Here is a 25,347-nt window from a genome sequence, read left to right as displayed (position 1 = left end):
TACATAATATACTTATTATTTTTATTGAGTTTTCAATGTCTTGTTCGCAAAATAATAATTCCTCAACACCTTTATTTTATATTTTCTGGGCATTTGCTATAAACAATTCTGAATTCATATTACATACACCAGAAAAGTGATGAAGTTGAGTTTTCATTCAAAAACATTACTGTGGTATCTGTAATGCATGTCCTCGATAAATCTCAACTCTTATTTTCTCTTACGTATTTATGAAAGGTCTATTCAGCTATTCAGTAATCACACTTATAACTTGTATCTAATGTTCAGTATAAAATTACATAAGTGATAAGTGAATTTTATTCATTTCTAATGGTGTATTCTTGTATTTTCTGGCTGATTCTCCATTCAAACCCTATACAACGATACTCACTTTAACTTGAATTTGACACTTGCTTTTTGCAAGTTACGTACGTTTTTAAAAACTGTTGAAAAATTCATAGTACATATCATCTTTTATGTTTGAGATTTACAGTGTAATAGTTTTTAAATGCTTAAGCTACTTAGGTTTAACTTTTTTCTAACCTTTAAGATAATATAATGCTATTCAATTTTTCTTTTGTGTTTTAGTTAAGTTTATTTTTTAATAATAAATAAATTATGTTATACTGTCACTTCTTCATATTTAAATTTTTTGAAAGCTGATGTGTGATTGTATATACTAATCTAAAAAATAGAGATCATAATTATATTATATAGATTATATATATGTATATTATATAGGTATAATATATAATATTCTTGATAAAATGTGTGTCAATATTCAAACTTTTGATTTGAAAAGTTATTAGTTATAGTTATAGGTAAAGTTTATTTTATTCAAATCGATAGTCATACTTATTTGAATTACATACAATGTTGAAAAGCTATTATAAGATAACTTATCATTTAAATAGTATTAATTATAACTAATTTAATGATCGGCTATATTATAATATTTAATAATTATTACTAGGTACCTATATAATTTTTAATCAAAATAAACATATTGGTACATAATAATCTTAATAATATGAGTAAATAAAAGAAATATGTTATAAGTTTAAACTAATAACCTATAAATCAAGTTAAATATTATATTTGATTGTATGATTGTCTACTTATTATGATTTATAATTATTATTCAACAAAAGTTTTTATTCTATTATAAGTAGAAAACCTGACTGATAAAAATAGATTAAAAAGCTCAAAAAATCAAAGTTTGAAAAATATAAGGAATAACCTTGCCAATATTTCAAAATAATAGATTCAAACTAAAACACATTTTACATGATATAAGGAATGGTGAATCTGTATTATTTTGTATAGGTACTGATGTTGACAAGTATAAAGTTATTCAAATACAACGTATATAGATGACAATGTATTGAAGAAACTTAGTTTGGCAGTATGTTAAATTTTATAATTTTACTTTGTTAAAGAAAAAAAAAAGTATTCTTAAAGTTTAAAAAAATACATTATGACATACAAACTTATATTCAAAAATAACATCAAATTTTATAAATTAATGGTAGATACATATTTTTATATTATTATATTTTTAGAAATCAACAGATAAACACTACACATCTTATACATAATAAATTTAATATATATATATATATATATGTATGTGTATATTCTTCACTGGATTTTTGTGATCGAAAATAAGTACCAATAAAAAATGTTCCATCATACTAGTGTTGAGTATTGAAATACAAAAATGTATCCATGATTTAAAAACAACAATGTATTTTATCAACGCGTAACGATTTGCATAAGAAGCTCACGTGGGATCAGAAAAATGAACGAAACAATTTACCCGTTCAATAATCCAAGGTGTTTGTTAAAGCCGAATTGTTTTGATATTATCTTCGTATACTCAGTTATGTTTTTTATTTTTAAGAATGAATCTCTTTATATGGTATAGGTATGTGGGTGGTTCTATGTGTGCCAATCGCTCACTGAATTTTGCACTCACAAATCTGTTTATACTACGCTCATAATGGAGTGTTCTCTTCATCATATATGTCGTTTACACTCAAACTCACTTAACCTAATTTCTTGAAGAAAAAATATTTTTTCAAACTTTTGTTCATTCAAGTAAAAAATCAATAACACTAATTTCTCCAAGTAAAAGTCAAAAGTTGAACCTGTGATTTATTTACGTAATTGAACACAAATTATGTGAAAGTAATGTAATAAAATCATTATTTTTGAGAAACTTTGTTTTAAAAGCTATTCATTTTATTTTACTCTTAATATACCAAGTATAAATTCATTATATCATTAGAGATAAAGTCTATATTTGTAATTATTTTTTTTTTACAAAAGGATTTATATTGTCTATAATTTAAAAATAATATTTATTTTTGAGGGCCTTAATTTTACAAAAAAAAAGTATTTTTATAATAATATGTCAGTTGATATTTATTAGTTCAATAAAAAAAATATTTTTTTCTCAGAGAGCGAATTTGTATTACATAGTAAATGTATTAAAAATACAATTTAATTAAGTGTTAAAATATAAAATATAATATCATATATCAAATAATAATATCATATTATTAATATGGTAATAATATAAAAATACAAACAAATGATTATTTAAAAGATTTTTCTACATTTATTTGATACAAAAGTATCTAAAATGTCATCAAATGAGAGTTTTTACACACGTCATTTTTTCATTTTTAATTGACATAATTTTTAATTCGTTCAACCTATCTTCAATTTGTGTAAATCTTAGTAGATTTTTAATTAGAGCCAACTTTGAAAATTATTTGAAATGATTAATATGAATGTATTTTTAAATAAATATTGTTAAAATCTTTTTTTTTTTAACTATGTATCTATAATTGCAAAAAAAGCTGCAAGCCCATATCTTTTGGGAGGTTCTAGGCTATAACCCACTCAGCTCCTACCCCCTTAATATGGATATGTATACAATAATAAGTTTTTTTTAATTTTAAAGCCAATGAAATTTCAAAACAAAATATTAAACATTTTTAATTTACAATAATAGAAACATAATCCAAAATTAATGAGTTCAAATAAATCTAAAAAAGGTGACAGTGATTATGATAAATGCATAATGGCCGATACAAATACATAATTATATAAGCTACATACCTCAGCTCTATCGTATATAAACTTTTATCAAAACGTTCGATTTTCTGATCGAGTTATATGGGTGGCATTAAGTATCTGTAAATCGAAATTAACTCAAAACCATTTAAAAATTTCATTATCACGTATATTTGGCATATTATACATAGACATCTAATTTAATTTTAATAAATTGAAGAGCCTCTTCAAACACTTATACTGAATAATATCGAAGCAATTGTTGCTGTTCTGTTTCCTTCTCAATTAAAGTGGCCAAATGTACGCGGCAATCAATACCGCATAGTAGACGTCGAAGCACACAATCCTAATGAATTTCTTAATTCTCATAATCCGTCCGGACTGTTTCTACCTCACGTAATGCATTTAATAATAATTGGTATTGCTATTATTTTGTTTCTGCAGTATCTAACACCGCCAAATCTAAGAACAGCACTCTCTATTACACGCAGAGCTATTTTCCAACTTAACCTGCACGAATAAACCGTTGTGGAAATGTTTGGAAAAAGTATCGTTTCTTCTTAAACAGATTTCATATTTGTGATCTTAATGTATTATGTGGGTATAGACGTAGGATGGATCATGTACTAATTTCTTTAAAGTGATATTTTGAAATGATTGAGTTATTAGATTTTTTGCATTACCTACCCTATATAGTTGAAAGCCATACACCCAGATGAATTTAATAAAAAAATGAGAGTCTATGATATTAGTCTTAGATATTTAATTTGAGCACCATACATGTATAATATAAGACTCCGGGTAAGAAGAAAGTCTGAGTGTAAGCATAGAGTGTTGGTAGATTTAGATCGGTTTATTTTGAACCGTTATTTACTGTTAGTACAAATCTTCCATAAATAAAGTACAACGATTTCGAAGATTAAGTGAAACTATAACCGGGTCAGAGCTGATGGAGATTATGACCGACAATCATCAGCATAGTCAGCATGTTAGCAACCAATGTGTTTGGAGTGGAAGGTTGATCGGTGCCATAAATTGTGTAAAGAACGGGGGAAATTATATACCCCCTTGAAAGATACCAGTAGAAATATTCGCTTTAGTTGAGAGTACATCACCAAATCTTATATGACAGATAAGATTTAATGATTAAAAAATATCCAAGAATGTATTTAATTTAAAAAGTAGGTCATCATTTCAAATCCTATCAAATATACTTGTGAAACATCTAAAAATGCTTATGTTCAATATTTTTTTTTCAAGTGCTTAGAATATTTATTATAAAAGTGGAGTGTTTTGGAAACTTTCTGTACTTTCCATTAACCATTAGATGAGCTGTTGCTTGTGACTGCATTCCAATTCGATTTGAATTGTAATATTTATACTGAAGATTTTATTTGTCGTGACGGGCTTATCAATATTATTACTACAATTACAAAAAAAAAAAAAGTCATTTTAATTAGATATTGTATATTTAATAATTTGATCTATTAGTTTCTATAACGGTAATACAGACGTGACTGGTAACTCAGCTAGCGACAGTGTATCGTTAATGGATATATAATCTTATATAATTTAAAAACGGTCATTGATAAGAAACAATGTTTATACTTATATATATTATATATTATCCATACGCCTGAAGGTTGGATGGAATACGTATTTTTTTGTTTCATACTTACGACGAAAGCTGGTGAGTTGAGATAAATATTAAATAGATATAAAAAGTGGAAATTTATTGAAATATTAATCACTTTTTAGTAAACCAAATTCGTTAAAATTTAAAGCAAGTAATCAAACACTTAGATAGCACCAGCGTACGTAAATACGTGCGTACCGTATAACCGCTATCGCTTAACTGAGTTAACAAAATTAAAATCAGATTAACTAAAGCCTCACAACTTTTTCACATAGGCCTAAATCTAAAACCGATATATTTTTGACCGACTAGAACAATCTCAGTGTAAAGTATTTTAAAGAAAGTTAGCTAAAAAAAATTTTAAAAAAGATAATTAGATTTCACACCGTTAAATAATTACAGAAACTTAGTATTTTATCCATTTTCTTACACCTAGTTGTGACTCATGCTCTCATTATGATATATTTGTTAACTAGAAGTTTTTATAATATATCAATTCAAGGTTTAGTAAATAAAATATTGAATATATAGGAGCATAAATATTTATTTATTTTATCAATAACATTGATCTACTGAATATTTTCGTTGAATTATTTCCAACAGTTTAATAGTTTATCATATTCTTACCTAATCTATATTAATATATTATTATTAATGCTATGCAATCCAATAAAACTATGATTTTATTTATTAATTACACTTTAATATAATTTATTTTCAGATTGAAACTCTATGCTCGACCTACAACCCAAATGTATTTATAGTTATGTATTCAGTTGTCGACGAGAGGAGTTTTGATATGGCGGAACAGATGTTACTGTTTCTATGGAAAGGCGAATATATTCACACAAGAGGTGTAATATTAGTTGGAAACAAATCAGACTTGGAACGTACAAGAAAAATTCAAACAAATGGTAAGAGAATATTTTAATAATTTATTAATTTAAAAGTATTACAAACCGACTTTACTTTTAAACAGTTGGACGCAATTTGGCATACAGTTGGAACTGTAAATTTATCGAAACTTCAAGTGGTATTGATCATAATGTGGACAAGTTACTAGTAGGAATTTTGGCTCAAATCAAGCTAAACCCACTCAGAGAAAGGATGTATAATAGCAAAAGGAAAAAATATAGCGTCACAAAACTATATAAGGACTTTTTAGCTTACTTAAGAGGCGTCAAATCCAGTGAAAACTTATTCAGTATTTAATTATTTTACTAACATAACATACAATATTTTTCGTGGACCAATTTCTTTATCCAATACCTAATTTATATTTTTTCCTTAAGTACAAACTTTACAAATTTTATAAAAAAAAATAGATATTACAAAAAAAAAAAAAAAAAAAATACATATCTAACTTAAGATAAAATAATATTTGTTAAAATATATGCCACTTTGTTTTTATATCAAAAACCTCTCATCAATTAAGGTTTTCTTGGCTAAATTCCTTTTGCCAAATGTTGTTCTGATGACGCTCATTACCTATATAAACACATTACTCGATTAAGTTTTAATATTTATAAAAGACAAATTGTATTCATGATTTGTGTAAAACAATATAAATTAAAAAAAAATACATTTATAAAAGTAGTAAAATAAAGTTGCATACATGTATACAAGTAATATAACCATTATAATTTATAACTATCTATGACGTAATAATTTTTTAAGCATAATTCCTGTGGCTACAAACCTTGATTAAAAATCCTGTAATGATTGCAGAGAGCACGATATTTTCAGTAAGTACGTAAAAAAATGACAACATCATCAAGTCAAATATTACTAAAGTGCACTCGTTTCCGTAAAAAATCACTTGATCAAATGAATGGCCATCATCTATAAAAAAAAAAATAATATCATTTAAATATATAAATATTATAAAAATAATTTTTAAGTTGTTACTCGCCTATGAAAAATACTCCTTTGTCCAAGGGATCTGAGTATTCAATTCCTAATAGCTTCTCAACAAAAGTTTTTTCGCGAATTTCGTAATCCAAATCTTTCAAAGCCTAAAAAAAATTATATTCAGTCAAAGTGTTTTGATTTTATAGTGAAATTGTTTACATACATGATCCAAGAATGCTGCTAAGAATTTATTCATATTATTGTATGCCTGTCCTATTTTCACCATATCCATTTTGTCTACTTTTTTAATTCTAAACGACGAACCCGATAGCTGTTTGGATTGGATCTAAAAAAAAATAATGATTTAACAAAATAAGATCGAATACATACCTATTTAAATAGTAAATAATATATTCTTATCGCATTTACACTATTCAATGGTGCCATAACTCGTCGGTAGTATGTTTTCAACGATGAAGGAACAGTCATCTCAAACGTCTGATTATCAGTACCTGGCATCAAACCTCTATGCCTTACCATATTGTCTTCTTCTCTCCTCAATTGACCAATCAAACTCTCCATGTCAGTATCCGAAAATCCGTGAGCTGATCTATAAATAAATCATGATTAAATCACTTGGCACTTGGCCTTGCCATAAATTTATAATATTCATTTGGAACTAAGAATTGAAAATTATTTAAATTATTTACCTGCCATGTATATAATAACCGAAAAATTCCGCAGACAAAATGAAAACGCTGATATTGGCCAGAGAACAGATATCGACAAACTGCTGTATACAATTTTTTATATACCTCTCATATATTGCTACTGTCGTTATCCACTGTAATGTGTAGAAAATATATATTTTTAATCACAACTAATTAAATGATAATATTTTTCCTCCAATAAAATAATTTCAGACCTTTATTTTTCTAAATTACATTTGGCACTAAAATAACGCATAAAGCATGTAATCTAACTGGTAATCATAAAGATTAGATAATATCAAGCCAACTACCATATTGATTGTATGTATTAATAGGTAATTAAATAAAAATCCCAAATGTTTGCTTCATTTATCAAACACGCATTGTTTAGCTTTGTTATTAAAATCATAGATTAAATATACTATAGAATATTTAATCCATACTAAAATGTTGTCATTACCAGTGACAAACACACACTAAACCATTTCAAAACATGTACATTTTCCTTTTAAAGAGGACTACATTATACTGTTAAAATATTGATTATTGTAAAAAGTAAATACTGAATTCAAAACACATGATTGGTTTTACTTTATACTCTGTTATGAATAATGTTACTGTTTGGTGATTTTGAATATATTATATATTCTGTGTTCAGTAATAATCCTAATGGTTAATACATAATACCTTATCTCGGTCAAGAGTTATTAGTCAAGTTGAACTAATATAACATGTTTATAGGAAGTGGCGGCTCGAGCCTACCTGTGCAAGTGTGCGCACACCACATAAATTAATACAGATAAAATAGTAAAAAAATGTATTTTCAATATTCATACTAATTACTGTATAATATTGTATTAATTCAAAAAAGATTATGTTCGCTTATATACCCGAAAATATTATTCCTATAATTTATTGAAGTTATGTAATAAATACACATCATTTGGTGTGCAGCTCAGTCAGAACACCGTTTGTCAGTGTAAATGTTCAATCGTATTTCAATGAATTGAATTCATGTATAATTTTTTTTTTGTGTGTTAATTAATACAATTTACGCATATTATTAGGTATTATGTTCGTAGGTATGTAAATTATTTTCTTAAACATGGTATAAATATTTCAATATATTTATATCGGACTACAACAATATTTTATATAGACTTATGCACAACACCCACTTTGAGCACCATGAGCCGCCACTATTTATAGGTTTAGTACTTGATCGATATATTTCAAATTTATCTGCATTTTTATTTTCATATAACATCTATATAACTACATTTTATACATTGAATAACTATACTATTACATCTTCATTTTTGATGTTTGAAATTTGTATGTGTAAATTATAACTTTTGGTTTTTTCAACCTTTTAAATATCCTTGTACTTTGTTTCCAATATTTATTTTTTCAAATAATGAAGTAGAAGTAAGTAGACATAAAATAAGTCTTAAACTATTATTCTTGATCTTAATCTTAGTAAAATAATTTAAATTAAAATAAAATAAAAGAATAAGAGTAGTGTTATAAATGTAATGAAAAGCATTTTGAACCACTAATAAGAAGTATATTTTTAGTCGAGTTCTACAAAAATTAATTTTAAATATAGACTATAAAATTCTTGGAAAATTTTTTTAATATAAGATAATAATTAATAGCTAATAAGGTGATATGAGTACCTAACATAATCTTAAAATGAAGAATTTAATGTAAACAATTTTTTCCAATACCCTTTAATTATGATTGATGAGTTATATATAACTATAATAACCAACACTTCACTAAAAATCACATTCAAAAGAGAGGCCAAAAAGTGATAAACTGATAACCGTTCAAAAATATACTTCATCATATTAAGACTTTGATTGATAAAATAGAATTTGAAATAGACCGGAACATCTCACATTTATAAAACACGAGGGTTTTAAAAATTAAATTAAGGTAAATACAAATACTCTATTTCACACTTGCCTACGTTCTTTAACTTTTCCAAGAAAACGATAGTCAATTATAAATTATTGAATTTGTACAATCATGCGTTAGAATCGTTGAAGTATTACCACGAAAATAATCACAATAATCTTGAATGATTGTTTGTTCATGGTTTATGGCCATAACAATAACTTTATTCCAAACAATAAATCATAAAGCTAAATAAAATGCATAACCACAGGATTTTTCATACCTGAACTATGTACACGATACTGAACACGATAACAAGTATACCAAATCCCAAAAGCTGACTAATCGGTCTATATGGAACTTTGGTTAAATGTACTTCTGGCTCAGCTGCAGCCCAATTTTCCAAACCATAAATCTAAAACAATTTTTTTAAAGTAAAAAATATATTATTTTAAGTAGAATTATTATGTTTTATATTATTTATTTAGTATATATAGGTATTACAATGTTATTTCTTAGTAAAAAAAACAATATGCATCAAACAGTTTTTAACTTTTACATAACGTATGATTCGGTAAACTCTACGTACCTATTTGTAAGCAAATAAGTTATTGGAATCACCATAATTTACCTTGTTATATTTTAGGTACGTAATTCAAAAAGTCCACATTATTAAATATACTTTATTATTATGTTCATACTTTTAAGAGAAGTATAGTTAACAAGAGTTGCAAGGGCAAACTAATTTTCCTTTTCGTCTGTATTTCAGCCCATTCGTTTGCTACAAAATAGCTTCTCCATATGCTTACAGTTTGCTTTTGTGTATCCATTATACCATTTTGTTTCTGACTTGATAAAATTCTTGGTTTTTCCCAATCTACTAAAAATATATCAATGGTAGTTTGTTTCCATATTAATCGTACAATTTCAACAATCTGCAAAACACATTAACATAAATAACATATTTATAAGTTTCTGATAACATGTACATCTTACTCAATATTTTATAAGCATGTATTAGGGTAACGAAAATGTCATATCTGTCTATGTATGTTTTTGCATATTATATATTTTATTAATGCAAAGAACTTTGAAATAAAATATGAATTTTGTTGAGTTTTATTTTTATATAGTACATAATACGAACGAAACACTTTTGTATAACAATAGTTAAATATGAAAGAGCTTAATAATGTTCAAGAAAATTTCAATATTTGCTCAGTTAAACACAAGGTACGAATATAATATCAAAGAAAATCCGTATATGAGTTATTAGTTATATAAATATTTAATTTGGCTTAAGTTAAAACTTAAAATTATATATTCACACCAAAACATTTGGTTTTTAAAAGTCATTTTTAAATACACCATTTACATTTACCTAACTCGTCTTAGTATCAAAATTAATCTCTTACGCATAGAAGGTAACTAATTGGACACAATTAAATGTCCAACAGACAATTATTTAAATTATTCAATGAACTTTGTATGTTATAAAAATATAATATGACTGTATTATAAATTATAATATGAATACTAATCAAGATACCAAGGCTAACTCAACTAAAAATAAAAGGGTACAATCCTGATAAGTAAGTAACCGCTTTAATGTACAGTAGAGATTAAGTGTACCTATCTCATTAATAAGCCAGTCGTTGTAATGCATGTGTTAAATTTGAATTGTTTACTTTTAACACAACCCCCCCCCCCACAAGTACCTATCAGCTAGATTAGTTTTCCTATCACAAGAGATAGATATTGTGTTGAAAATCTCAACATTTTCACTTCTTCAGAAGGTGATTATCGACACAACGAAAAAACACATATAGGTACATTATTGTAAAATCAATACATTTATCGCTTCATTCAGAATCTAAATTCCTAAATAGCATCTTAATGCTGTTCTATATCTTAACATTTTGAATCACTACCATATTATATTATTATCTACGTTGGTTTTAGGACATCAATACCATCGATAGTATTGATCGATATACATACTTTTAATATGAACGCAATAGTTATATAACGATTAACAACGGCTTCCAGGTCTTGAGACGGTAAAAGTATATAAACAACACTTTGAGCTTTATAAAAGAACATCGTGTGAACAGCCAATAGTAGGCAAACCGCAAATATCATATTGGCAAAGTGTGAACAACAAGTAATCGCAAATTGTCCAACTGTCCACAAGTCGATTGCCATCCTTCCGCATCGTTTTGATTCGCTCCACGTGTGTATACAGCTCCAGATGAATACACAACCACTGAGAATACCCAAACTCATCTGAAGAATAAGCGATAAAACGGTAAGCTATCCGAAAAACGCAGACAGAATATTACACGTTGCACGACAGTCTTACGTCAACATAGTGCAGTATATCGTTTTCCATATAAAATTCTACTGTGAACGTCACCGGGCACAGCTCATTCGAAGATATATTCTCATCAGTTATTTGACCATATTCCAAAACCATAAACGGTGGATAGATATTTCCTTCGTTTTCGATCTCTCGTTGAGCTTGTACTCTGTATAATTATAAATAACAAATCATGGTTAATAATGTACCATCTACATCTACGTTTATTTTACCAACACTTACACAAGTTTAATGTTTTTTAAGTACTGTATGACCTTTGGCAATTCTTCTGTCTTAATAGAATATCCACTGAACAGATCCATCAGAAACATACGTCTTGTTAACAACCATTGTGATGTATCTCTACCCTAAAATAATTTAATTGTCTATTATCTAATATATATTAGATAAATATCATATTAATGACAACCTTTTATTGTACTTACTTCAAAAGTTTACATTTTAAACTCAACGATTTTTATAATCGTTATTCTTATTATTTGAGACAATAAATTACACGAAAATTAAATCCATGTAATCAGATAGTTATTTTTCCTATCTAAAATTTTACATAATCTTGAATAGTATATGTAATTTTAACTGTTACTAATACATTGTCAATTATAGATTGAGTGGGAAGAATATGAGATAAATATGTAAAATTACATAGATTTAATGAGCATTAATAAATCATTATGATGCTTTACTAATTATTTAGTGTTCATAAATCAGACAATATGCGTTTTAAACGTTTAGAGCATTTTTTATGGGTAGTCATTATAATAAATTTTCTGAAAACTTCAATGATAACTTCACCAGTAATACAATTAGTTCAATTTATTAAGTAAATGTAAACCTGTAGATTTTATATAATTAAATAATTATGTGCCTAATACCTAAATTCAATATTCTTGTATAAGTTCTAAAAAATAATAAAAGTAAATAACAGTTCTACAAAATACTTTTGTAAAGCTATAGAACTTTTTAGAAAAGCTCGTATCTTCAAAGGGGTCCATAGATATAAAAATAATAATAATTACAAAATTACATCGTATAGTAGTGGTTGCATAAAATAAAAAATTAACAACAATAATAATAATCAAGTTGAAATTATAAGCTCACGCATATTATAACAGTAGTAATGAAGCTGTTAAAGTTATACTTGTAAATGTGGTAATGAATCATTACATTTAATTGAAAGCTAACAAACTCTTTAATAATTTTAATTACAAGTAAAGACAAATTATAAATACGAAAACTTTCTTTAACTGTAATTACTAATTTTTTTATTTTATTATTATTTATTTTTTTTTTTTACTTATGAGATTCATAGTATTACATTTTCAAACCTTATCCATAAACATTTTTTTATTTCTAAATTATTATGATTTTGACCAAATTGTCCAAATTTATAAAAATTGAATTTTAAAAGCAAATAAAAAAATTATAATTAATATGTATTATTAATAGTTTTTAAGGGCATACTTTGATATATTTAGTGACATTTGCATACATTTTTTCAAGTATCTACATAAACTAAGTCATAAAAGTCATAAATATCCTAACCCCTTACTATGGATTAAATTCATCCTTGTAATGATCTTACAAGTAAAAATGTTGTCAACGCTTACTGAATGAGATCACAATAGTTATATTATACTATAAATTAAGTCAGTAGGTAATGGTTTTATGGAAGGGGACGGTCCAGGTCCCAGGAGATCAAAACCACCCAAAAGGCTCCAAGTTTGGGCTATTCGCTCGGGTTTTGACTAGCTGTTATGATTTTTAAATGCGGATATAGACTTATACATAAATCTGGTAATTATACATTTATTATTTATAAATACACATATTTCTTAATATATCATAAAATAATATCGAAGGAACCCCCCAGAAAAAATTTTAAAAACCTCAACTGTATTATAGGTATTAAAGTTTATTAATTATTTTAATTTTTTAATATAAACTCACCTTATTTGGATACGTTGTTCCCACTTTAATGTTTCGTACCAACAGCGGTATTGCATATAACATGTTCTTTTTACCGTCATCGTATTCTAAATAAAAGTCATAAAATATGGGTTCTGTGGACCCTTGCCCGATCAATTGTTTTGCTGGTATATTACAAGAATGGAAGTATCGAGCACCAAACCGGAATGCCGATTCGATGCCGTTCCACAATCCAGGACACAGCTGAAGCTCGACGGGACTCAATTCAGATACTTCAATAAACGATCCGTTCAAATGATATCTGGCAGCGACCAGCTGCAATTTGCTTTTCTAAAATTAAATACATCATCAATTCATTGTGAAGCTGATCATCTACACATCATTTCAACCATCTAAATATTTGGTGGGTGGATGGTTAGTTGAGTAGGAAATGTAATTTATTTAATAAAATAAATACTATTACTATAATATGCGAGTACTTATTACTGTTTTTAATAATTGTTAATTATTATAGTAGGTTATTATTTTACATTGATATTATATTCATAACATTATACAATAGCATGGTAAATAATCATACTAAATATTAACAGCATTGAATAGGTACTGACCATTGTTCAAATATTGAAATGTACCAAATCTTATTTGATGTTGGTAATTTAATTTAAATTTTTGGAATTTACATACCTAAGTATAAGGTTGGAAATAAACGGCTTTTTTAAATAATACAAAACAAACGTTTTATTTGTTTAAAACTTTGTTCTTTTGTTTTAATTTCTTTTTTAATGTATTGAACAATTTATAAAACAATACTTTGTTTCAAGTTTAATAAACCTATGTATAATATAAATTATAATACATGTACATAATAAAGTAACAACATAACATCAATACATCATTATTATTATTATATTTTTATATATTTATTATTTTTTTTTTTTTTTTTTTTTTTTTTTTTTATTAAAATAGAATATTTACAATCTGTAATATTTATACATACAATAAGTAAATTTGATAATATAATAAGAAACAACAACGTGAATGGCGTGAGGAGGGAGGCCCACCAGTGTGGATACCCTCTAACTTGGGGGATAGAGTTTTATTTTATTTTGTTAATTTTTTTTTTTTTTTTTTTTTTTTTTTTTTTTATTCGATTAGTGCGGGTCGGGATTTAGGAGATCACGACACCAGTGTCTTTTTAATCGACGTGGGGGGTTATTGGGTATGAATTCACTGGCCAAGTTGGAAATCAATGGATTTGTGTGGTTAGCTGTTCTGGTGTGTAACTTTTTGTAGTAGTTTTTGGCTGTTTTGGAGACTGTTTCAATTTTAAGATCCTTGTGAAGTGAGAGGTTTGAGACGAACCATGGCGCGGATGTTATTAGGCGAAGGGAAATAGACTGGAAGGCTTGTATGGTCCGTATTTGGGAAGGCTTGGCACATCCCCAAATTTGTATGCCATATGCCCAGATAGGTTTTAGCATTGATTTGTATAATAGTAATTTGTTGTCAATAGAGAGTTTGGACTTGAGGATTGGTCGTAGTAGATGAAGTCTGGTGTTGAGAGTCTTTCTTTTAGTTTTGAGGTGTGGGCCCCAAGTTAGACGCTTGTCTAAAATTAGACCTAAGTATTTGGTTTGAGTTGTGGTTTGGATTGGATTGTTTTTAAAATAGATTGTAGGAAGAACAGCTTTTCTTAAAGTAAAAGGAATGTGAAAGGACTTGTCTGTATTGATTTTTATTCTCCATTTGGTGGACCATTGTGAGATATTGTCGAGATGAGTTTGGAGGTTTTGGTATGCTGTTGTGGAATCAGGATGGGATGAGAGGATTGCCGTGTCGTCGGCGTAAGTGGCTATCAGTGTATTTTCGGAGTAGGGAATGTCAGCTGTATAAATGTTGTAGAGGTCTGGTGATAGGTCACTTCCTTGGGGTACTCCTGCTGAGATTTTGAATTGTGATGAGAGGGAGTCTCCTTGGCGGACGAGAAATGAGCGGTCTTGTAGATATGATTTGGTCAACAAGTAGAGTGGAGTCGGGAGGAACATTTTTAGCTTAAAGAGTAATCCGGTGTGCCAGACACGGTCGAACGCTTGTGAAACGTCTAAGAATACTCCTGGGCAGAAGTTTTTGGTCTCAAACGACGAGGCTATTTTGTCGATAATTCGGTGGATCTGGTGGGTTGTGGAGTGGTTTTCTCTGAAGCCAAATTGGGTATTTGGTATAATTTTGTGTAACTTGAGAATGGGTCTAATTCGTTTGAGCATCACTTTTTCAAATAATTTCCCTAATACTGGTAGAAGGCTTATTGGCCTGTATGAGGAGGGTTCGTTTTTTGGTTTGTTGGGTTTGTGTATAAGGATGAATTTATTATTTTATGCATTATTGAATAGTAAATACTAAATATAGCAATACAACGATTCTCGTTGGTTGAAATCTGAAAAAAAATATAAAATTATCTCAAACTACCCTAATCCAGTCATTCTTACATAGCCTATGCCTAGGCGGTACAATAAGCTGTTTATTTTTAGGTTTTAGTGTTAAAACAATTAGTAGTATTTTAATATTTTTTCGCGGTTCTGGATCGATGAGGTGGATAATAATATTAAAATAATAAAATTAAACCGCTTTTTTTTAAAAATTTTTTACTGAACTCAACGTTTCAATGCTATTTCTCGGCACAAATCATAAGTAATGAAAAATGGAGATTTATTTGATAAGAAGGTTAATATTAATGGACGGTACCTATACCTATAACATAGGTAATCAATTTATAGATACATACACGACTGCCGGGCCTTATGGTGTACTTGGACGTAATTTTTTTTCTATTCATCGCAATAAAAGCATCTCCTTCACCATAGTAAATCCATGGCAATGGTAAACGGTCATCATCCGACGAAGTAGGTATACGCCTGTAGTCTTTAAACACTCTACATGGGTTGACTTTTCGTTCGTCCTTGTACATTTGAACCACACATAGATTGCCAAGAGACTCGCATGACATCCTGTGTTTCATCTGAAAATCACGTGTTTTACCGTCAAATATTAATTATTACTAGGTACCACAATACTATGCGGTGGGCTATATATGAGTTTAATATAATATTTTATACTTTGACGCATTTGTACAGAAGCGCTCTCAAATGTTTTTTCAAATATTTAGACTCCACGTCCACGCCAACGACGTCATATTCAACGATGTGCGTCTCCCTTTCGTCGGGCCACAAGGTCAGATTTTGGTTAAACACGCACAGTGTTCCGTCTAAAAGCAACTCGTGTGTAGTTTGTGGACATGTGCAATTCGCCACTCGGCAAGGTAAACACTTCTTGCGATCTAACGACGGGAATGTTCCGGGTGAACAGCGGATACACGATTTTTGTGCCAATGACAAACCGTTAGGTTCAGTTTCTACTACATAATGTAAAACAAAATTTCAAAAAATTGTACCTACTTTCACAGTAAAAAAAAATAATTGTTATTATTATAGCGTCCTAACCTAGTGCTATCTACAGATCCAGGGTCCGAATTTATTGTATTATTTTTACTAACTTGTGAGTGATGACTGATGAGTCAATACTAACCGATTCACTACAAAATGGTATTAAAAGGTTCTTGATAAAAATAAGCAATATAGGTAAAATTTAAAAAACCTTTAAATGGCACAAAAATAATTAAAATGGGTATTTAAATAAAATTATTTCATGACTAGTAAATGTTGATACCTAGTTTAAATATTTGATGAAAATTGTTTTTTCAATTATTTTGAAAAGAACTTCAAATTTTTATTTTAATAGATATCATTTTCTACTTAATTTTCTATTTTGGTGTTGAACTATAATTAAGTAGGTACCTATTAGGTAAAACCTTAAACATTAAAGCTTGAAATAAGTTATTCTTAATATTTTTTAGAACATGATCTTATATTTAAAAGTTTTTAGTCCACCATTTTTTAATAATGTATTATGTAAGTAGGTAAGTATCATTGAATTCTTAAATTTATCAATTTGCCACACTCTCGTTGTTTCTTTTACTTATTTTAGGTATATAAGTATATTTATTATTTTGTGTAAGTACCTACGACCTAGGTACCTATCAAAGTAATGATGTGTTTAGTGTTCAGTGTTCACTATTCAAACTATTAAATTATATATTATTTAATAAAAGGTACTACTTTGGTAATAAACTTTAAATTGAATGAAAGCAGTCACATAGATTAAATATACATTGGTATTATGTAAAATTATTCTGAATTGTAATATATGATAATATAAGATATATATAGATAAAACTGTATTAAAAATATACATAATATAGGTATATATTCTTTATGTTAAATTTTAAGTATCCCTTGACCCTTGAAATGCTTACAAAGAAAATGAAAAAAATAACAAAAATTTCACCCCACTTTATTTAAGTACCTAGGTAGGTACCTATTATTCTCATAATAAATTAGTTGGACATAAAAAGATTATTTTATATTATAATAGTAGTAGGTAATCATGTTAAATTTTAACCTCATAGTTACTTATTGGTTTTTAGTTATTTTTAATATAATATCATCTTTGACTTATACATAATGAATTTATCATACGTTCATACATAATAGGTACCTACTATATATTTACGAACTATTTAATTATGATTTACCTACATTTTAATTTTATCTTATATTTCCAATGATTCTTTTTACAATATAGTTTATTAGTTTATGAATTAGAATTAAAATTTCAACAAACTAATGTTTTATTAATTACTTATCAAACATACCTAATATTATACTTTGTAAAATGTAAAAATATACCTAACATCATTATTTTTATGAAAAATAAAATGTCAAAACATTTTCACCCAATTGTTATACCTTATTTTTACATAAGGAACAATTTCTATTATTTATAACTTTATAAGGAATTAAATAATTTTTTTATACATTTATAATGAATAGATATATTACTTATATCAAAATGATCAATGCATATTTTTATTATTAAATACTATACTTTATGTGCCATACTTAGACCAGTTAGACTAGAATTTTTATTTTTAGGTAGAGAGGTAGAGGATTAATTTGTATATTAAAATATTAAATGATCTCAACTAAACAAAACATTTTCTGTACTTAAATAAATTAAGCTTCAAAAATCTTTGTCACCAACTCTACCAAACCCCCTCACCAAATTGTTACCTATCCTGTCTAATTCTTCTTTGTTTCTAGGAAACATTCTTTACACCCATTTAGTATTTATTGATGGTATAACCATTGATTTTATAAATTATAATATAATTAAATCAATGGTTAGGTTTATACTCATACAGCAATATACCTACTCCATAGGTTATCTTATAACTATCTCCTTTTAAGTTATGTATAGATGTTTATAAAAAAATATATAATATAATATAATAAATAATAATAGTATTTATAATTAAAAAATGTGAAAAAAAAACTTTAAGTAGGTACCAATTTTATTGTTTGTCCTTCTAACAGCCACGGGAGACTTAAAGTTTCATATTTCCAATTTCCAACGCACCCAATAGATGCTAGCTGTGCTGTATCTAATTTAGTTTAAGCGTTACATGTTGACAAAAATTATAGTTCAACTTAATAAATTCGCTAATGGCTATTTGCACCAGTTCATCTTAACCAGTGCTTGATTTGGAAAAAAACTAAAAGGGGGACTCAGCGGATGTTTGATGAACAAGCGTTCCACACAAAATTAACTGTCATACAACCCCTTTCAGCTACCCATTATCCCAAAAAATCATTAAATTAAATTTAAAAAATATTTTTTAAAAAAAAACACTTGTTTATTAATTATTTTTCTTTTTTAAACATTAAATGTTAAATTATTAATTAATTATTCTAAAAAAAAAAAACATCCAATGACATTATAATTTATAATATGATTTATAAAGATTTAATCCATAAAATGTATCTATGGCATAATCACAGATATATGCTTATATTTATGTGGGCATAACGCAATGTCAATTTCTTAGCAATTTAACAATCAATGTAGATTCAAATGTAGGTACAAATATTATGGCTATAGGTTATAACTTATAGGACAGGTATATTTTGCATCAGAAAAACTGATGATTTACAAATTCACTATGGTAAATGTTGCATTCCTAGCGTTCCGTTTCAAATTAATAGAAGGGGTACACTAAAAAAAAATTTAAAAAGAAAGGGGACTCCGTCCCCTCTCCCCCAAATCACGTACTGATCTTAACATAAATATAATTCAAAAATGTAAGTTTGTTACAAGGTCTAAAAATTACCTATACCTTAAATTGTATAATGGAAGATTTAAATTAAACTAAATGATTGACTGTGGCTTAATTCAGTTAAACCATTAAAGCTTAACTTCAATAATAACTTGTAATTTTTTTATAAGTGGGTGATTATTATTTATCAGGTTACCTGTTTCATTTTTCATTTTTCATATTTATTATATTTTTATACTATTTGTGTCATTTTCATTAAAAAATTAATAGTTATTTAAATACCACATTACTCAATAATAATAAAATAAAATGAAATTGAATATTTCCATATAAGGTTTGTGTATTTTTGAATTTATGGACAGCAATAAAATGTTGTACGAGTTGATTTGTTTTAATATATCAGATTTTTTTCTTAGCTAGATGATATTATATTTTAAAATTATTTTGTTCTAAGTAAAGATTCAGTTTTATAGGTCTTTACATACATTGAAATAGAATGGAGTATTTAAATGACTTGGTAAGTAATGACTCATATAAACTCTATACCTATTGATTTATTGTATGTGGTTAGGAACAATATAAACCAATCTGTTTCTTTGACTATTCAATTTAACTTAACATACTTAATTTAAATGTAATTACATTTTATGAAATACAGAGTTGCAAAAGCAATATCTTTAAAGTATTTTAATGCAACTATTTACTTTTAAATACAATTTGTAAGCTAAATGTAACTATAAACTTAAGTTTTAGTAAAGAGATTGTAATAATATTAAAAAGTAATTGTAAATTGAAAAAATATTATTGAAATGAGTATCAAGTATACATATTTTTTATTAAATTATCATTTGTTCATTATCAGTTAAAGTGAATTTAAACTATTAATGTCCTACCATAATACTTTGTCTGGCTAGAGAACAACGCTGAATCTGTTCAACCCTAGTCAACATCTTGCTATCGAGACCGGTTCCAATGTGGCAGAGTACTATGTGGAGATGTACGGAAGAATAAATTGTCATTGGATCATGACATATTAACTCAATGGACAGAGTATACAAGAACCTATATTTATTTATTATTACCATTTATACACAAGACATTTTTAACAGTAATAGACTAAACCCATGCCAGTTTAATAAATTAAATTTGATGCTCAAGAAAAGAAACCAAATAATTAATATACCATTAATTTACCATGAACAAGTCTAATTTAGTATCAAAATATTTAGTTATTTGACTTATTTCCTATGGAGTGCTCAAGTGTAAATGTAGATAGATATTTACCACAAACAATAAAACCTACATTCTATGTCTTTTAATCCACATGAAACATTAGTCTTTTTCAAACAATGCAAATGATCCGATGTGGCTGTCAAGTTTGATGGACATGGTTTACAGGAAAACTCCAAAACTTTGTCAACAATTCTGCTATTTTTTTCACAAACACAACTCAACCCTTGATTTATAGAAAAAAAAACATGATAATATAACATGATATAATATATATATACATATATATTATTATATTTTATCATTAATATTCATTACTTACGATCTAAGGATGATTTCTGGTAATCATTACATGGTATACATGACATTAAACTGGGAACAAAATACTCACGATCAGAACAGTTTTCGGGTGTAATAAATGTAACAATTTCTCTATTAGATAAGCAGAACTTTACAAAACTTAAAATAATAATCAAATAATATAACTCCATAATTATATTGAAATCGGATTTTTAATCTCTAAAATAAATAATTGAATCATTAAAATATTAAATTGTTAATTAATACAATAAATCATAGTTACAACACCAATGCGATTAAGAATACCTACATGATTTTAATATGCTTTTACGCACATCAGTTTGTTATGATTCAATTACCATGGCAACATAATAGTAATAATGGGGTTTAAAATATTTTTTATCATTGAGTTATAACAGTAACTTAGTTTTTAAAAACCCTTTATATAAAAAAAAAGTATGTAATGCTTTATCAGCCTTCTACGATATTAGAAAAAAAATTAACATTTTCCTTGGTAAACAAAGAATTTTTATGTACACACAAAATGAATAATATTTGAATATAAGTGCAAAAAAAAAAAAAAAATTTAAGAGCATAAGAAGATGTGATTATTATTTATGTCTATTTAATTGTTATAATTATTTTTTGAAGAAAATGAATCCATTTATGTTTCTGAAATTGAGTCTTTGTCCACATGTTCTTTTTTATACTTCAATAAAAATGCAGCTAGAAACCCCAATGGATCAGGAGGTCTGAAAGTTTGAAGAATAAAAATTAGAAACAGTTTTTAGTTTTTTATATACATACATATTTTATTTTTTACTCATAACATTACTGAATTATCCGTTAACATAACTGTTTGATAATTTAATATAGATTTCAACGTAATACTTAAAAAATAAACTTTTTTTGGTCACGATCTACTAAAATATACTTCACGTTTAAAGATCGACTTCCGTAGAATTTTTTTTATTGAATAACTATAATTATTAAGAAACATAATATTATGAACGCGTGGCCCTAAAAATAAATTCTAATACGATTGACTTTGAAATTATCTGCGATAGACCGATCGATCTCGATTGACTGCTTGGCCACCCCTGAAATATACTATATTGAAAATAAAAAAAACATAATATGTGGTGGGCGACACCTATCTGTTGACTCCAAACGAGTAACGAGTCTACTATCAGAATTCTGAATGCTTATTAATTAATGAAACTATGTTAATGCACATTAAACAGCTTCAAAATTGATTTGTGAATTTAAATAAGGTATAAAACCCAAATAAATATAATATAATATATTATACTAATCAAATACTAATAATTGAGATCAATAAATTTAAAATAGAGAACTGACAAACAATTTTTTATATTTTTCAGAATTTATTAATTAAGCAGTTAATAATCAAACTGATTATACCTATCTACCTATACCATTTAATAATTAAAAATAATTAAATTTAAGTACAATATTATAAGATTACAAATATTACAAATATTACTGGATACCTATTATAGATCATTCAAATGTATTCAATTAATAGGTACTAGAAAAACATTAATGATACGCTACCTATTTCAGTAAATATTATGTATTAATATGATTATTATAAATATTAAATAACAATTAAATATGTTTACCTCTCCTTCACTAACTCCTTCATGCCTACTAACAATGCTGGAACTACAGTTTGGTCTAAATATTGGCGCATGGGTGCATTGTGTTTGGGATTTTTCAGCCTTTTAGCATTACTCTCGGAGGAAGCTACCTTCTTTAATATTAAAATTAACAAAATATACACATTAATATTAAAGTTTTAGCATTAAAATTGTATTTCAATATTGATACAATGATAAATCAATACCTGAGATTCTGAAACACTCGACTCTGGTGGAGCATCAACAGCCGGTGCCACTGGAGTAGTAGCCACTTGTCCGTTGGTGGTTTCTATTTGCGAAATAATGAAAAACAAATAATATCAATAATTACAGTAAATGTTAATGGTTGAAATTAATCGTGGAAAAAATGAGCTCACCAGACGCTGACATGTCTAAAACAATTGAAAATCTATATAATTGTAAACACTATTTCAGTTCGCTTTACCAATCTTCCGAATGAAAATGTTCCGAAGTATACGAATTCACAAAAATAAAATGTAAGATACAACTACATACCAAACTACATATTAGTATTTAGTAACTAAATAGTAAATACAATACATAGATGATAGAAACTTTATTAATATATATATTTTGTAGTTTGTACACATTATTATTGATAATAACAACGCTACGTTGCCACTCCATCATTCGTATACACAGCTGGCTATTATCAAATATTAACTTAAAACATTGATAAGAAGCACGAACTAAGATATATATCTTAGTTCGTGATAAGAAGCAAAAATATCTTAAATTCAGAACCCCCCTCATATAGGTATCGGGTAGTAAATTAGTGGAAAAGCACTTATAAGACGTATTATAAGTATTATAATTTAGGTGGTAACTAAAATACAAAATTTAATTTTCAAATTTTATGGAATTGCGGAAAATTTGAAAATCTTGCATCGGACCCCTTAAAGTATCAATGCATTTATTATGATGTATATAAAAAATAACTCTGTTAAATAGTCATTTGAACACTTTGATGAATTATACATAGCAGTGTACACAATTAAACTGTCAATAAATAGTCTTCTATATTTTAGTGTGTGTAAATTGTGGTCATAATCATAATAATATTATAAGACGTTTTTTATTTATAAATAAGTTATGCCACCGCCATTGAGCGCGTGTCCTGTACTACTTTAGTAGGTACTGGTTATGCCTATAAGTTCGGCTTTCATGCATATATCCTGAACGTTTTATTCAAATGCGTTAATTTTCTGATACCCCTTTTCATGTTACGAAAATTCAAATTAAGTGCGAGTAGGAAATTCGTGGTTAGAATATTTATGACGTCTCCAGGGGCTTAACAATTCCAAGTAGAAGTTTTCACCTTAAACTGTCATGATTTATTGACAGTAAAGTTCATATGGGATTGAACATAATACATATTTTTATGCAATATTGCAATGTCATAATAATTATGCGTTTATACTGTATACATATTCTGGTCCCAATAATTCGTGCATCTGTCACTAGTTTCTGGATGGGTGACCTCCCCAAAATTGTAGTGGTAAATCCTTGCCACGCATGTACGTGTCTTAACCAACAGTACAAAAAAAACAACTAATAGTCATAGTTTCCGGGCTTAAAAATATATATAAAAAAAAAAAATGAAAATATCAAGTGGCGGATTCAATAATGTGCAATAATATGTTACTTAAAAAACATAAACACCCATACAAAAATACCGTTGATTACGCTCGCCACTCGCCAATCAGTCCAAAATATGACAAAAAAAGTTTTAAATATAACACCTGACAGCGGGAAGAAGCGTTTAAGATCCGGTATCACTGAAATATTTAATATTGTTAAAATCTCATTAATAATAATAATAAAATACAAAATTGTTGGCACAATTATATTAAATAATAAATATAATAAAACTCAGATTGTCAAGCCTGTCGGTTGAATATAACAATCAAACTGATCGACCAATACTTACAAAAACAATAAAAATATCGTGGCTTGGCATAGCGTGCTGCCTGCGATTAATCACGCAACGTGCTTGAGCAAGTACCGGCCTCTACCACTAGTTTCTGGATGGGTGACCACCGGGGAATTGTAGTGGTAAATCCTTGCCATGTATACACGTAAAAAATGTGTGTCAGAGTTTGTAATAAAAAAAAAAAAGGCGAAGAAAGAAAGAAAGGCGTTTAATGCCCAGTATCACTAAAATATTTAAACTTTTTCGTGGAGTAAACAAGAATATTTTAATAAAAAAATAAAAATAATAATATATAATGTTTATACACCTACCTATTAAAAGAGAATATTTTACAGATGTTATACTATTACCTATGGTAATAAATTGAATAATATTGAAATAATAAATATTGAATCAAAAATATACCTTTCGGTAGTTTGGGTTTGAAACATACCATACATTTTTCACGACACATCGGGTGTACGATGATATTTTT

The 25,347-nt window shown here is 27.2% G+C and overlaps 3 protein-coding genes across 4 annotated transcripts in view; 1 reads left to right on the top strand and 2 right to left on the bottom strand.

Moving 5' to 3' along the window:
• LOC114124158 (GTP-binding protein REM 1-like) overlaps positions 1 to 6,538 on the top strand; it is an 84,743-nt gene extending 78,205 nt beyond the window's left edge. Inside the window, exons 6-8 of one of the 2 annotated variants that reach the window (XM_050202569.1) lie at positions 5,442 to 5,634; positions 5,700 to 5,924; positions 6,449 to 6,538. In XM_050202569.1, coding sequence (XP_050058526.1) covers positions 5,442 to 5,634; positions 5,700 to 5,924; positions 6,449 to 6,477 — 447 coding nt within the window. In that variant the 3' untranslated portion in view covers positions 6,478 to 6,538. Of the gene's footprint in view, positions 1 to 5,441; positions 5,635 to 5,699; positions 6,376 to 6,448 lie in introns of those variants that run through there. The other variant, XM_027987340.2, reaches the window with a different exon arrangement.
• LOC114124157 (meckelin) lies at positions 6,072 to 21,448 on the bottom strand. Its single transcript, XM_050202568.1, has 16 exons — positions 21,277 to 21,448; positions 21,028 to 21,180; positions 16,609 to 16,907; positions 16,278 to 16,511; positions 13,514 to 13,822; positions 11,786 to 11,910; positions 11,546 to 11,711; positions 11,185 to 11,469; positions 9,885 to 10,118; positions 9,467 to 9,598; positions 7,282 to 7,415; positions 7,001 to 7,181; positions 6,795 to 6,917; positions 6,633 to 6,735; positions 6,420 to 6,562; positions 6,072 to 6,208 (listed from the first exon to the last, which is right to left on the bottom strand). The coding sequence occupies exons 1-16, from the start codon at positions 21,443 to 21,445 to the stop codon at positions 6,128 to 6,130; spliced, it is 2,871 nt and encodes a 956-aa protein (XP_050058525.1). The 5' UTR covers positions 21,446 to 21,448; the 3' UTR covers positions 6,072 to 6,127.
• On the bottom strand, positions 21,448 to 23,501 carry LOC114124159 (protein dpy-30 homolog). The gene is made up of 4 exons (XM_027987342.2): positions 23,296 to 23,501; positions 23,125 to 23,207; positions 22,901 to 23,031; positions 21,448 to 22,006 (listed from the first exon to the last, which is right to left on the bottom strand). The coding sequence occupies exons 1-4, from the start codon at positions 23,306 to 23,308 to the stop codon at positions 21,919 to 21,921; spliced, it is 315 nt and encodes a 104-aa protein (XP_027843143.2). The 5' UTR covers positions 23,309 to 23,501; the 3' UTR covers positions 21,448 to 21,918.
• Between the last annotated feature and the right edge of the window lie 1,846 nt (positions 23,502 to 25,347).

The sequence above is a fragment of the Aphis gossypii genome, chromosome 3 (genome assembly GCF_020184175.1).
Source record: "Aphis gossypii isolate Hap1 chromosome 3, ASM2018417v2, whole genome shotgun sequence".
Classification (NCBI taxonomy): domain Eukaryota; kingdom Metazoa; phylum Arthropoda; class Insecta; order Hemiptera; family Aphididae; genus Aphis; species Aphis gossypii.
Note: the sequence above shows the minus strand (reverse complement) of the source record. Positions and strands in the feature narration are given on the sequence as shown.